Below are 13,474 nucleotides of genomic sequence, written 5' to 3' on the forward strand. Positions count from 1 at the left end.
ATTCAGCCAGTGCGTTTTGTCTGGGCTAAAAGTTATCAAGAGATTAATTTCACTTTCAGAGCCCGTTGGCGCCAAAGCTCCGACCTTTTCTCTAGAGTACAAGCTCATCGAGGTGGAGAGGTCAAGGGGCTCGGCCCTCGCCCTGCTCTGCCGGGCCCAAGCCTTCCCAGTGCCCATCATCAGGTGATTAATTAATTTCAGTCTATAAGAGTTAGGAGCACCTAGGCCAACTTTCAAAGCAGTTTTCATTTGTTGAAAAATACTACATACTTTGTGAATATATTAAGCTTAATTTGCTTGATTAAACTTGTATAAACTTATGTTCTTGATTCTGTAGAACCCATTGGTTCCAAGGCTCCCTCAGTGCCCACCGGTGTAATGGTCTTCCAACAAGCTGTGCCCTTGCATACCACTTTCGCCATGCTCTGCCAGGCTCAGGCATTTCCAGTGCCAGTTTTTAGGTAAAAACAAAAAAACATAATATCAGAGAGTTATTAGCTGGTCCTTTTAAGATCCTTAAAGTACTAAAATCCATCAGCTGGGAAATGTTTATGAAGAAGTTCTTACCTCTCAAAACATGTTATTTTAAGTGTTTATATATATTTGAAAATTAGAAACAATTTGTTGCTAAAACAATAAGCCCCAATGTTCAGTCAGTTCTTAATGCGATAATTATATAAAATCGAAACTGAATAACTATATAAATCTCCCCTTTTTAGAGCCCGTTGGGTTCAAGGCTCCTAGTTTTCCCAGTGTGGCCTCAACATTTACCATACAAACGGCTCAAAAAAGCGAAGTGGCTCTGACCTGTCAGGCTCAATCCTATCCTGTGCCCATATTTAGGTAATAAAATCTTATTTTTTCCACTGCTCATCTGGTTCTGTGTAGGGTTTTTAAAAACACTATTATTTAGTAGCAAAATTAAGCACAAATATTTATTTATTTTAGAGCCTGTTGGTGCCAAGGCTCCCACCTTTTCGAGTGACTCCAAGGGCAGCATATTCGAGCGCTCGATTAGTGCCAGCTTTGCCCTGCTGTGTCAGGCTCAGGCCTTCCCCGTTCCCATCATTAGGCAAGTTTTAGGCAATATTTAGTATATTAAACCCTCTGAATGCCTTGCAGAACCCATTGGGGCCAGAGCTCCCACATTCTCCTCCGACTACAACTCCTTTTCCTACGCCCGAGCTGTGGGCCAGAGTTTTGCGTTGTTGTGTCAGGCCCAGGCTTTTCCAGTGCCCATCATGAGGTTAGCCCTAGGATTACTCTCTCTTCTCAGGCAGTTTCTAAGCTTAAGATTTAAATATTGTTAAATATTAGGGAGAAGTAAAATCCTTTGATTACAGAACCCATCGGTGCCAGAGCTCCAACATTCTCTACCGATTCTAATTCGTTTTCATACACACGGTCTGTGGGACAAAGTTTTGCTTTGCTCTGCCAGGCTCAGGCGTATCCTGTCCCAATCATGAGGTTAGGAAACTTTCTGTATCCCATGTCCTATATTCAGGCAGTTTTATTACAGATAAATTTACCCATATCATTATTTTCAGAACCCATTGGTGCTAGGGCTCCTACATTTTCAACAGATTCGAATAGTGTTTTCCTATACAAGACCCGTGGGTCACAGCTTTGCTCTATTGTGCCAGGCTCAAGCCTACCCAGTCCCCTTAATGAGGTAGTCTATTGGTCAATAATCTATTCCATTCAGGCAGTAGTTTGTCATTTAATTTCCTAGGGGAGTCTTTTAAATACATTTAATTTGACTTACAGAGCCGGTAGGTGCCAAGGCTCCCACATTTGCTAGTGTCTCAAAGATATCCAGTTTACTCGGCCCCAGTTCGAGTGATATTGTGTTGCTGTGTCAGGCTCAGGCATTTCCAGTGCCCTATGTGAGGTAATTCTCAAAAAGTCAGGCAGTTTACTCCATGTCTATATATTTTCTCAGAACCCGTCAGTGCCAAAGGTCCTACCTTTGCCTCCGATATGAAAAGCTATACCTTTGTACGTCACTTTGGTCAGAGTTTTGCTTTGCTCTGCCAGGCGCAAGCCTATCCAATTCCTCTGATAAGGTAGTCATTTACTTAATTTAAGATGTATCCCACCCTAAAAAACATCTAAACCCCATTATTATATATATTTTTTTAGAGCCAGTTGGTGCCAAAGCTCCCACCTTCTCTGGCGAGTCCAAGAGTTTCACATTTGTCAAAGAGATTTCGACTAGTTTTGCTTTGCTCTGCCAGGCGCAGGCATTTCCAGTACCCATAATAAGGTTAGTCGAATATTCATTCAGGCAGTTTTCCATGCTCAGATTTGATATACATATATAGTATATGAGACAACAATTTACAGAACCCGTGGGTAGTGTGGCCCCAAAAATATCTGGCGGTCGCCTTCAGGAAATGACAAGATCGTCGTCAACAGATTTGGCCATCTTGTGCCTGGGACAATCGTTTCCCACACCAGCTTTTAGGTAATGTCAGGATCATCTATTAGTCTCAACATTCAGGCAGTTATACTTAGGTATATTCAGTGATGAGACTTCATAGAACATCGCTTTCTTTCAGAGCCCATTGGGAGTGTAGCTCCCACAATATCAGGCGATCGCCTCCAGGAGCAGACCCAGAAATTGGGTCACAGTTTCTCCATTCTCTGCCAGGGTCAAGCCTATCCTCATCCAGTGTTTAGGTACATAAGTATAGTTGTTGGTCTTATCCTTCAGGCAGTTTTATCTAATGGGAAAGCAAGTCTCTGAGAGTTCCAATTCCTTAAATTACAGAGCCCGTTGGCTTAGTCAAGCCCCGCATTTCCGTAAAGAGCATTGAGATCAACGAAGTGCCCTTAGGTGGTACCTTTGTTGGTCATTGTCCTGGACAGGGTTATCCAGTGCCGGTTTATAGGTAGTCAGCTAGATACATTCCCCCACGTTAGGTTGCCGTCAGGTTACTCCCAAAACCCCCAAAAGTGGTGCACAGAATGAGCAAATGAAAAAATTAATTAATACTGAGAGGTAAGTAAGATCCATCACCATGCCAGGCAAAGGTAAGTAGTTCAAGGATTATAAAGATTTTATCAATTAAACTTGCTCACTCTGTGCCCAATGTCCCCAATGCCAAATTTGACCCTATGAACTTCCATTAACCCAATTTACTCTCGTTCCAGATGGTACAAGTTCATCGAAGGCACAACCCGCAAGCAGGCAGTAGTTCTGAATGATCGCGTGAAACAGGTTTCCGGCACTCTCATCATCAAGGACGCCGTGGTAGAGGACTCCGGCAAGTACCTGTGCGTGGTCAACAACTCTGTGGGTGGCGAGAGCGTTGAGACCGTGCTCACAGTCACTGCTCCATTGTCCGCCAAGATTGATCCCCCCACTCAGACGGTTGACTTTGGACGCCCTGCAGTATTCACCTGCCAGTACACTGGAAATCCCATCAAGACTGTTAGCTGGATGAAGGACGGCAAGGCCATTGGTCACAGCGAACCTGTGCTGCGTATTGAATCCGTAAAGAAGGAGGATAAGGGCATGTATCAGTGCTTCGTAAGGAATGACCAGGAATCGGCGGAGGCCAGTGCTGAGCTGAAGCTTGGCGGTCGCTTCGACCCACCCGTCATCCGACAGGCCTTCCAGGAAGAAACCATGGAGCCAGGACCAAGTGTGTTCCTCAAGTGCGTCGCCGGAGGCAACCCCACACCTGAAATTTCCTGGGAACTCGATGGCAAGAAGATAGCCAACAACGATCGCTATCAGGTTGGACAGTATGTGACGGTCAACGGCGATGTGGTTTCCTATCTGAATATTACCTCGGTTCATGCCAACGATGGTGGTCTGTACAAGTGCATTGCCAAGAGCAAGGTGGGTGTGGCTGATCACTCTGCCAAGTTGAATGTCTACGGTCTGCCCTACATCCGGCAAATGGAGAAAAAGGCCATTGTGGCAGGCGAGACTCTGATAGTAACCTGTCCAGTTGCCGGCTATCCCATCGATTCGATTGTTTGGGAGCGAGGTGAGTAGAGAAGGTCATGAAGTTGGATGTAAGCCATACCTTACATTTTCTCATAATAGATAACCGTGCCCTGCCCATCAACCGCAAACAAAAGGTCTTCCCCAATGGAACACTTATCATTGAGAACGTTGAGCGCAACTCGGACCAGGCAACCTACACGTGCGTGGCCAAGAACCAGGAGGGATACTCTGCCCGCGGCTCTCTGGAAGTTCAAGTCATGGGTAAGTCGAAGATTCCAGCTCGTTCCCAGACTCCTCCAATTATGGAGTGAGCTCTGGTCGATGCCACTCTTTTTGGGCGGGTCTTTAGGTTTCAGCCTCAACGTTGGTCGCTAGCTTCACTTTCAATCGATGAACTCGACCCAAAACCCTTTGCTCAGTTCCGCCACAGGTCGTTCCCTTTGATTTTGGGGAGGAGACCATCAACATGAACGACATGGTATCGGCCACCTGTACGGTTAACAAGGGCGACACCCCCCTGGAGCTGTACTGGACAACAGCGCCTGATCCCACCACGGGAGTGGGTCGCCTGATGTCCAACGATGGCATCCTCATCACCAAGACCACGCAGCGCATCAGCATGCTCAGCATTGAGTCCGTGCATGCACGTCATCGGGCCAACTACACGTGTGTGGCCAGGAACGCGGCCGGGGTTATTTACCACACGGCGGAGTTGCGGGTCAACGGTTCGCTCCTTGCACTTGAGTCGTAGTTTTCTTAGTCCTTTGGTTTTTGAGTTTCGTTTCCTTGATACCGTCCCCTCCTCGCTCCCCCTCGCAGTGCTGCCACAGATCGTGCCCTTTGATTTTGGCGAGGAGAGCGTCAATGAGCTGGACATGGTCTCAGCTTCCTGTACGGTTAACAAGGGCGACCTGCCCATCGATGTGGCCTGGACGAAGAACGGCGGTCGCGTCTACACCAACGATGGCATAGTGGTGACCAAGACCAGCACTCGCATGAGTGTCCTGAGCATTGAGTCCGTGAGGGCCCGACATGCTGGCAACTATACCTGTGTGGCCACTAATAATGCGGGCGAGACCCGGCACTGGGCCATTCTGGCCGTCAATGGTTAATAGTCCTCCATCCGTACTATCTTTGCCAAAGACACTTTGCTTTTGCTTTGATTTGCTTTCTGTTCTGTTAACCCAACCCCATCCCAGTCTTGCCCCAGGTCGTGCCCTTTGACTTTGGCGAGGAGTCCATCAACGAATTGGACATGGTTTCGGCCTCCTGCACGGTTAACAAGGGCGATCTGCCCGTCGACATATATTGGACGAAGAACGGCGGTCGTGTATACACCAACGATGGTCTGATTGTGACCAGGAACAGTCAGCGCCTGAGTGTTCTGAGCATCGAATCCGTGAGGGCTCGGCATGCGGGAAACTACTCCTGTGTGGCCACCAACAATGCCGGAGCCATCACTCAATCCGCCATGCTGGCAGTCAATGGTTATTGCTCATCGTACTTGAAGCTGTTTTCTTAAGTTTTCCTTGCCTTGTTTTTGCTTCCCACTTTACCTACCTCAACTACCCAGTCCTGCCCCAAATAATGCCCTTCGATTTCGGTGAGGATGTGATCAACGAGTTGGACATGGTGTCAGCCTATTGCACCGTCAATCGTGGAGATCTACCCGTGGACATAGCCTGGACCAAGAACGGCGGCCGAGTGTACACCAACGACGGGCTAATAGTGACCAGGAATAGTCAACGCATCAGCGTTCTGAGCATCGAATCCGTGAGGGCTCGTCACGCGGGAAACTACTCCTGTGTGGCCACCAACAATGCTGGGGTGACGAGACAGTCCGCCATCCTGGCTGTGAATGGTTAAGCGCTCAGGATTCCACATATCGCTTTTATTTTTCTTAGATTTTCATTTAGTTTTCGTCCTTATTTCACTTCCCTGCTGCACAGTTCCTCCCTCGATTGCTCCCTTTTCCTTCGGCGATGATCCCGTAAATACTGGCGAGAACGCCGGTGTCCAGTGCATGGTACAGAAGGGCGATGTACCCATAACAATCAAATGGACGCTCAATTCGCGACCGATCATCAATGGGGAGGAGGGAATCACCATTCTGAAATTGTCTCCCAAGACAAGTGTCTTAAATATAGCCGCCGTCGAGCAGCATCATCGCGGGTCATTCAAGTGCATAGCCGAGAACAAGGCGGGATCTAGTTTCACCACATCGGAGCTGAAGGTCAACGGTACACGACCCCACTCAACGCACTTTGGCCTCTTTTATTTTCAGTTGTATATTTTTATTTAAATTTATTTTTATTTAATCCTTTTGACACCTGCAGTGCCTCCCCAAGTATCGCCCTTCCATTTCGGCAGCGAAGTATTGAATATGGGTGATGTTCTGAGCATTACCTGTGTGGTCCTCAAGGGTGACTTGCCCCTGCAGATCCATTGGACTCTGAATGGTGAATCTGTAAAGACAGGTGTGGATGGATTCACGGTAATGCAGCTCAATACGCGTACCAGCTATCTAAGTGTGGATTCTTTGGAGGCCAAGCACCGCGGCAACTACAGCTGCGTGGCCCAGAATTTGGCGGGTCGAGCGATCTATTCCGCTGAGCTGCAAGTGAATGGTTGGTGATCTTCGGGATGTTAAAAGCTACTTTTCCGCCTCTCTGTAGCTCTGTCTTACTAACAAGATTCTGGTTTATTTGGTCATAAGGAGCTAATGGTGTCCCCTCCTATATAGTTGCCCCACAGATCAGTCCCTTCTCATTTGGCGATGAGCCATTGAACCGCGGAGAGGTTGCAAGTGTAGACTTGTGTGGTTCCAAAGGGTGACCTACCCCTAGACATCTATTGGACTCTAAACTCTGCTCTCATTGTAAATGGTGAACTGGGCTTCACGCTGGTGAGGCTGAATAAGCGGACAAGTTCACTGAACGTGGACTCCTTGGAGGCTCTGCATCGAGGCACTTACAAGTGCCTGGCGAACAATTCAGCGGGCTACGCCGAATACGTGTCCACACTAGATGTGAACGGTTTGTTCCGACTCGTCTTTAGTTTTGAAAGTTCTTTAAGTTTGTAGAAATTCCTTTGGCTTTTATTTTGATTTCCTTCGTCTTTGTTTCTCATCAAGTCCCTCCACAAATCCAACCCTTTGACTTTGGCGTTGAGCCAGCCAATACTGGGGAAATGGCCGGTGGCTTCTGCATGGTGCCCAAGGGTGACCTTCCCATGGAGATTCGCTGGACTCTGAACTCGGCGCCAATTATTACGGGCGAGCATGGCTTTTCCCTGTCGCGCCTGAATCCGCGCACCAGCTCCTTGAGCATTGATTCCCTGGAAGCCAGACATCGCGGACTGTATAGGTGCATCGCTAGCAACAAGGCGGGCAGTTCTGAATATAGCGCCGAACTGCACGTGAATGGTCAATACACTTATTATACTCATAGTTAATTGATTGATTTCGTTATTATTTTGATTTTAATTGTTTGCCACTCACTCCCCGTACTCCCACAAGTGCCGCCCCAGGTTCTGCCCTTTAGTTTCGGAGAATCCGCCGCCGATGTGGGCGATATAGCCAGTGCCAATTGTGTGGTGCCCAAGGGAGATCTGCCCCTGGAGATTCGCTGGTCCCTCAATGCAGCCCTAATTGTGAACGGGGAGAATGGTTTCACCCTGGTGCGTCTGAATAAGCGCACGAGTCTGCTGAACATTGATTCACTGAATGCCTTCCATCGCGGCGTCTACAAGTGCATAGCAACGAATGAGGCCGGCTCCAGTGAATATATAGCCGAGTTGCAAGTCAACGGTGGGTTCTTCTCACTAAAAGTATCTATAAATCATCATAAGAGCACGCTTAACTAGTTAACACTATTGATATTGTCTCCACTGAGTGTTGTTGGTGTCTAGTGTTGGAGCACTTGAGCTGAGAATAAATCTGAGTCGAGTTAGGGCCTAGAAGTGTACCAGTTTTTACCAAGTTCTGAGAAAAGATTAAGTTAGAGGTCTCCCCTATTTGCGTCTAGTTCCCCCTCAAGTCATGCCCTTTATGTTTGGTGAGGAACCCTCCAACTACGGCGACAGTACGGCGGTTCAGTGTATGGTCTTCAAGGGAGACACGCCACTTCAGCTGCACTGGACTCTCAATGGGCAGCCCATCACCAACGAACATGTCGGAATCCGGATCATCAAAATGTCACCCAAACTGAGTTCCCTGAGCATCGACTCCATCAGTGGCCATCACCGGGGGCTGTTCAAGTGCATTGCCACCAATGCAGCTGGGATTACCGAGCAGAGCGCCGAGCTGCTGGTCAATGGTTAATATCGGAAATTGCGATTTCAAGTTCTGAGTTCTTTTCTGTTTGTTTCTCCCGTTACCCGTTCTCCAACCCCAACGTCCAGTGCCGCCTCAAATCCGACCCTTTGACTTTGGCGACGAGGCCTCAAACTCTGGCGAGACCATGGGCATCCAGTGCACCGTGATCAAGGGGGATCTGCCCATCAATATCACCTGGGCCCTCGATAATCGCATCCTGAATAGCGGGGACCTGGAAGTGGTGATCGGTCGCATGTCCAGCAAGTCGAGCACCTTGAATATCGACTATATAGCCGCCGAGCACCGCGGGGTCTACACCTGTCTGGCTCGGAATCAGGCGGGCGAAAGCAGCTACAGTGCCGAGCTGAAAGTCAATGGTTACTGTGCCCCCTGATCCCTTAATTAGTAGCTAAGACTTGTCTTTGATTTATGTGATGCTTGATTTAAACAATAACTCCAAACCCATTACCCATCCCAGTCCTGCCCAGCATACACCCGTTTAGCTTCGATGGGGAGGCCAATGAGGGCGACAGCGTCCAGTTGACCTGCCACGTGGCCAAGGGGGATCTTCCGCTGAGAATACGCTGGACTCACAACGGGCTGCCACTCTTCACGCACCTGGGCGTGATGGCCAGCAAGATTGGGGAGCGGATTACCATGCTCACGGTGGAGTCGGTCAAGGCGGCCAATTCTGGGAACTACAGCTGTGTGGCCAGCAACAGTGCCGGCAATGTGACTTATACCGCCGAGCTGCTCGTCAATGGTTACTGACTCAACTCCGTAGAGACCTAGCTTACGTTACTGTTATGTTGATTGAGATTATTTGACACCCAGCCCAATCCTCCCACTCACTTCCCAGTTCTGCCCCAAATCGTACCCTTTGCCTACGAGGATGTGATCAACATGGGTGACTCGATCGACCTCTTCTGCCAAATCCAGAAGGGTGACCGCCCCGTCAAAGTTACCTGGAGCTTCGAGCGCAGCGCCGGAGACTCCGGCTCTGAGCAACTGCAGCCGCAGATGCGCACAAATCGCATTAGCGGGAAGACGAGCATGCTGTCCATCCCCAGCGCCAGTCCGGCGCACACGGGACGCTACTCCTGCATAGCCAGCAATGCGGCTGGAACGACCACCTATAGCGTCGATCTGACAGTGAATGGTACTAGAACAGATCGCCTAGTCTAGTCTTTAATGGTTGCGGTTCTCGTCTTGAAAGTCTTGAAAGTATGCGTTGCTACTAATCTAACCCATCTCTTTAACCCCATCTGTCTAACTGAGCTTGTGTGGTTTACTGCGGACAGTTTTTTGCACCTTGGACTTATCGATTTGGTATTTATTTTTGCCCCCCAAGTTGCCCCAAAGATAGCATCCTTTGACTTTGGGGAGGAGCCCCTGAATTACGGAGAACCTGCATCCGTGCAGTGCACCATTTTGGGTGGTGACCTGCCCATTAATGTTACCTGGCTGCTGAACAATGCTACCATAGATAGCTACCATGATATATCCTTCTCGCGGATCGGCAAGCGGATTAATGTGCTCTCCATTGAGTCTGTGTCCGCCCATCATGCCGGATTTTACTCCTGTCATGCGCAAAACAAGGCGGGCATCACGGCTCATTCTGCTCAACTGATTGTCAACGGTTAGCTAGAGAGAGCAAGTTATAATTAGATCTAAGTTTTACCATTTTTAATTTATTTTAATTGATTTGAAACCCTCCTGTTAAACCCCTTAGTAATGCCAAAAATAAATCCCTTCTCCTTTGGAGAGGAGTCCATGAGCTATGGCGAGTTTGTGAATGTTCAGTGCACCATATCGGGGGGAGATCTTCCCGTGAATATAACCTGGACTCTAAACGACCGACCCTTTGAGGACTACCTAGAGATACTGACCACCAAGCGGGGCAAACGCATCAACGAACTGACCATCGAGGCGGTGTCAGCCAAGCATGCAGGGAACTACTCCTGCATAGCCGAGAATAGAGCTGGTCGTGCCAACCACACGGCCGAGCTGAAAGTGAACGGTTAATGGTCCTTCTTTAAGTATAAAGTTGATTAATTTTTGTTGTTGTCTTTTTGTTTACTCCTCTGACCCCCTTACAAACTCATACTATCCCCAAAACCAGTGGCTCCCAAAATAGCTCCGTTTGATTTCGGAGACGAACCCTCGAACTTTGGTGAATCCGCCAGCGTCCAGTGTCTGGTCACCTCGGGTGACTTTCCCGTCAGCTTTGCGTGGTTCTTCAATGGCCGCGAGATTAGTGAGAATGTCTACGATGTGTCCATGGTCAAGTTGGGCAAGAAGATCAGCGCTTTGTCCATAGATTTTGTACGCGATCACCATGCCGGGAACTACACTTGTGTGGCTGTGAATAGGGCCACCTCTGTCAACCTTACGGCCGAACTGGTGGTGAACGGTACTGCCAGCAACGTTTTAAAACCGCGATGCATGCTATTTTCTGTTTTCATTTTCAACTTTCACCTTACCTCTTCCTTAAACAAGTGCCCCCGAAAATCGCACCCTTTGACTTTGGCGATCACGCCGTAAACTTTGAGGAGTCAGTCTCGGTGAATTGTCTCATCTACCTGGGCGATCTGCCCATGGATATCACCTGGTTGTTCAACGGGGCCCATGTCAGCGCCTATACTGGAGTATCTATAGTCAAGGGTGGCAAGAAGGCGAGCATCCTTACGATAGACTCGGTCCATGCAGGACACGCAGGGAACTACACATGCAAGGCGCGCAATGATGCAGCCTCTGCTGAGTACACGGCCGCACTGGTTGTAAATGGTATTGGAAGAGGACTTTATATACCGGTTTAAGAGAGCTTTGTGTTTCATTATGATTTCAATCCCTGATTTAAATCCCTTTCCCCATGCAGCCCCTCCCAAAATAGCTCCCTTTGACTTTGGCCAGTCTCCGTCCAACTTTGAGGACTCCGTTTCGGTCAACTGTTTGGTCACCTCTGGTGATCTGCCCATCGACATTGAGTGGTTGTTCGGCGGGGAGCCCATCAATTTTTCCACTGGCATCGCGGTCTTGCGCGGAGGAAAGCGAACCAGCCTGCTGACCATCGACTCTGTGCACGCGGGACACGCCGGAAACTACTCCTGCAAGGCGAGGAATAAGGCGGCCAGCAGCGAGTACTCAGCGGCCCTGGTTGTAAACGGTTGGCGGGGGACATTAAGCTCTTTTACTTCAAAGTTTCTTCTGATGTCTTAATTATCATTATTTACTCCCATCCTTCCCTTGAACTAAGCTCCGCCAAAAATCACACACTTTAGCTTCGGCGAGGAGCCGGCCAATGTGGAGGACTCCGTGTCGGTGACCTGTCTCATCTCTACTGGTGATTTACCCATCGATATTGAATGGTTGTTTAATGACTTTGGAATTAGCTCCTATTCGGGAATTTCGGTTATGAAAGGAGGCAAGCGAAACAGTGTGTTGAGCATCGACAGTGTCCAGGCTCGGCATGCGGGACAGTATAGTTGTCGGGCCAAGAATCACGCTGCCGCTGTGAACTACACCACCGAGTTAATCGTGAATGGTATTACGTATTCGAGTCTAGCTATATGAGTTCAAGTGATTTGTTTTAGTTCATTACTATTAGTTATCTCTTTGGTTGTGTCACATATCACACTTTTCTCCTCCCCTTAAGTTGCCCCGAAGATTACACCCTTTGATTTCGGAGATGAGCCCACCAATGTGGAGGATTCCGTTTCCGTGACTTGTCTCATATCCAGCGGAGATTTACCCATCGACATTGAGTGGTTGTTTAACGATTTTGGTATCAGTTCTTACTCTGGCATCACGGTTGTAAAGGGTGGCAAACGAAGCAGTGTTTTGGGCATCGACAATGTCCAGGCTCGACATGCAGGAAGGTACAGCTGTCGGGCCAAGAATCATGCGGCTGCAGTGAACTACACCACCGACCTAGTTGTGAATGGTATTTTCAGCTAGCTTTAAGTAGATTTAAATAGATGCTTTCTCAGTTACATTTCCATTTTAATAAGTCATATTATTTTAAGTCCCTCCCAAAATCACTCCTTTTACCTTCGGCGAGGAGCCCACGAATGTGGAGGACTCTGTGTCTGTCACCTGCCTGATTTCGAGCGGAGACCTACCCATCGATATAGAATGGTTGTTCAACGACTACGGAATCAGTTCCTATTCAGGAATGACTGTTCTCCGAGGTGGCAAGCGTACCAGCATGCTGACCATTGACAATGTCCATGCTCGTCATGCGGGGAAGTATAGTTGTCGGGCCAAGAATCATGCTGCGGCTGTTAATTACACTACAGAACTAATTGTGAATGGTATAGGGTATTTTCCTAGAATAATTAAGTTATTTCCATTTCCTTTAGTTAAAAGTTTGAATTTATTTATGTCGTTTTATTGTTACTTCCAAAGTTCCCCCAAAGATTACTCCCTTTGACTTTGGCGAGGAGCCCACAAACGTTGAGGATTCCGTCTCGGTAACTTGCCTCATATCCAGCGGAGATTTGCCCATAGATATAGAATGGTTATTCAACGATTTCGGCATCAGTTCCTTCTCCGGGATGACGGTTTACAGAGGAGGGAAGAGAACAAGCATGCTCACTATAGATAATGTCCATGCACGTCATGCGGGGAAATATAGTTGTCGGGCCAAGAATCATGCAGCTGCTGTGAATTATACAACCGAGTTGATAGTGAATGGTATTAGTTTTGATAGTTTGAACTATATATGTTATGAAGTATTTTTATATTTTGTTAATTAAAGTCACTTTTCCCATATCACATTATCCCACATTTCCCTTTTAAAGTCCCGCCGAAGCTAGCGCCATTTGACTTTGGCGAATCTCCTGCTAATTTCGAGGATTCGGTTTCTGTGAGCTGCCTCGTTTCCTCTGGCGATTCGCCCATTGACATTGAGTGGCTGTTTAACGGGGACCCCATTAACTACGCCTCTGGAATTGCAGTCTTGAGAGGGGGCAAGCGGACGAGTGTGCTCACTATAGACTCGGTTCATGCCGGACATGCGGGAAACTACAGCTGCAAGGCCAAGAATAAGGCGGCCAGCAGCGAGTACTCTGCAGCGCTGATAGTGAATGGTTGTTACATATCTTTTTTCAGCAGTGCATTCTTTTAGCCTTAAGTTATGTCGATTTCCATTTTGAATTTAGTTTTAACAACCTCTTCCACTTGTTACCCCAAGTGCC

At 48.1% G+C, this 13,474-nt stretch overlaps 1 protein-coding gene across 17 annotated transcripts in view; it reads left to right on the forward strand.

Annotated features, from left to right (window-relative positions):
- The window catches only part of Dscam1 (Down syndrome cell adhesion molecule 1), a 65,963-nt gene that overhangs the window by 32,349 nt on the left and 20,140 nt on the right, over window positions 1–13,474 (forward strand). For 7 of the 17 annotated variants that reach the window (XM_086838476.1, XM_086838477.1, XM_086838475.1 and 4 more), the window contains 3 exons: window positions 3,157–4,001; window positions 4,061–4,222; window positions 9,136–9,435. In XM_086838476.1, the coding sequence (XP_086694602.1) occupies window positions 3,157–4,001; window positions 4,061–4,222; window positions 9,136–9,435 (1,307 nt within the window). Of the gene's footprint in view, window positions 1–337; window positions 462–1,948; window positions 2,067–3,156; window positions 4,002–4,060; window positions 4,223–7,478; window positions 7,770–9,135; window positions 10,297–13,474 lie in introns of those variants that run through there. The other 10 variants (XM_086838480.1, XM_086838481.1, XM_086838479.1 and 7 more) reach the window with 5 other exon arrangements.

The sequence above is a fragment of the Drosophila serrata genome, unplaced genomic scaffold, assembly GCF_035046125.1.
Source record: "Drosophila serrata isolate PLE 108 unplaced genomic scaffold, ASM3504612v1 contig_347, whole genome shotgun sequence".
NCBI classification, from domain to species: domain Eukaryota; kingdom Metazoa; phylum Arthropoda; class Insecta; order Diptera; family Drosophilidae; genus Drosophila; species Drosophila serrata.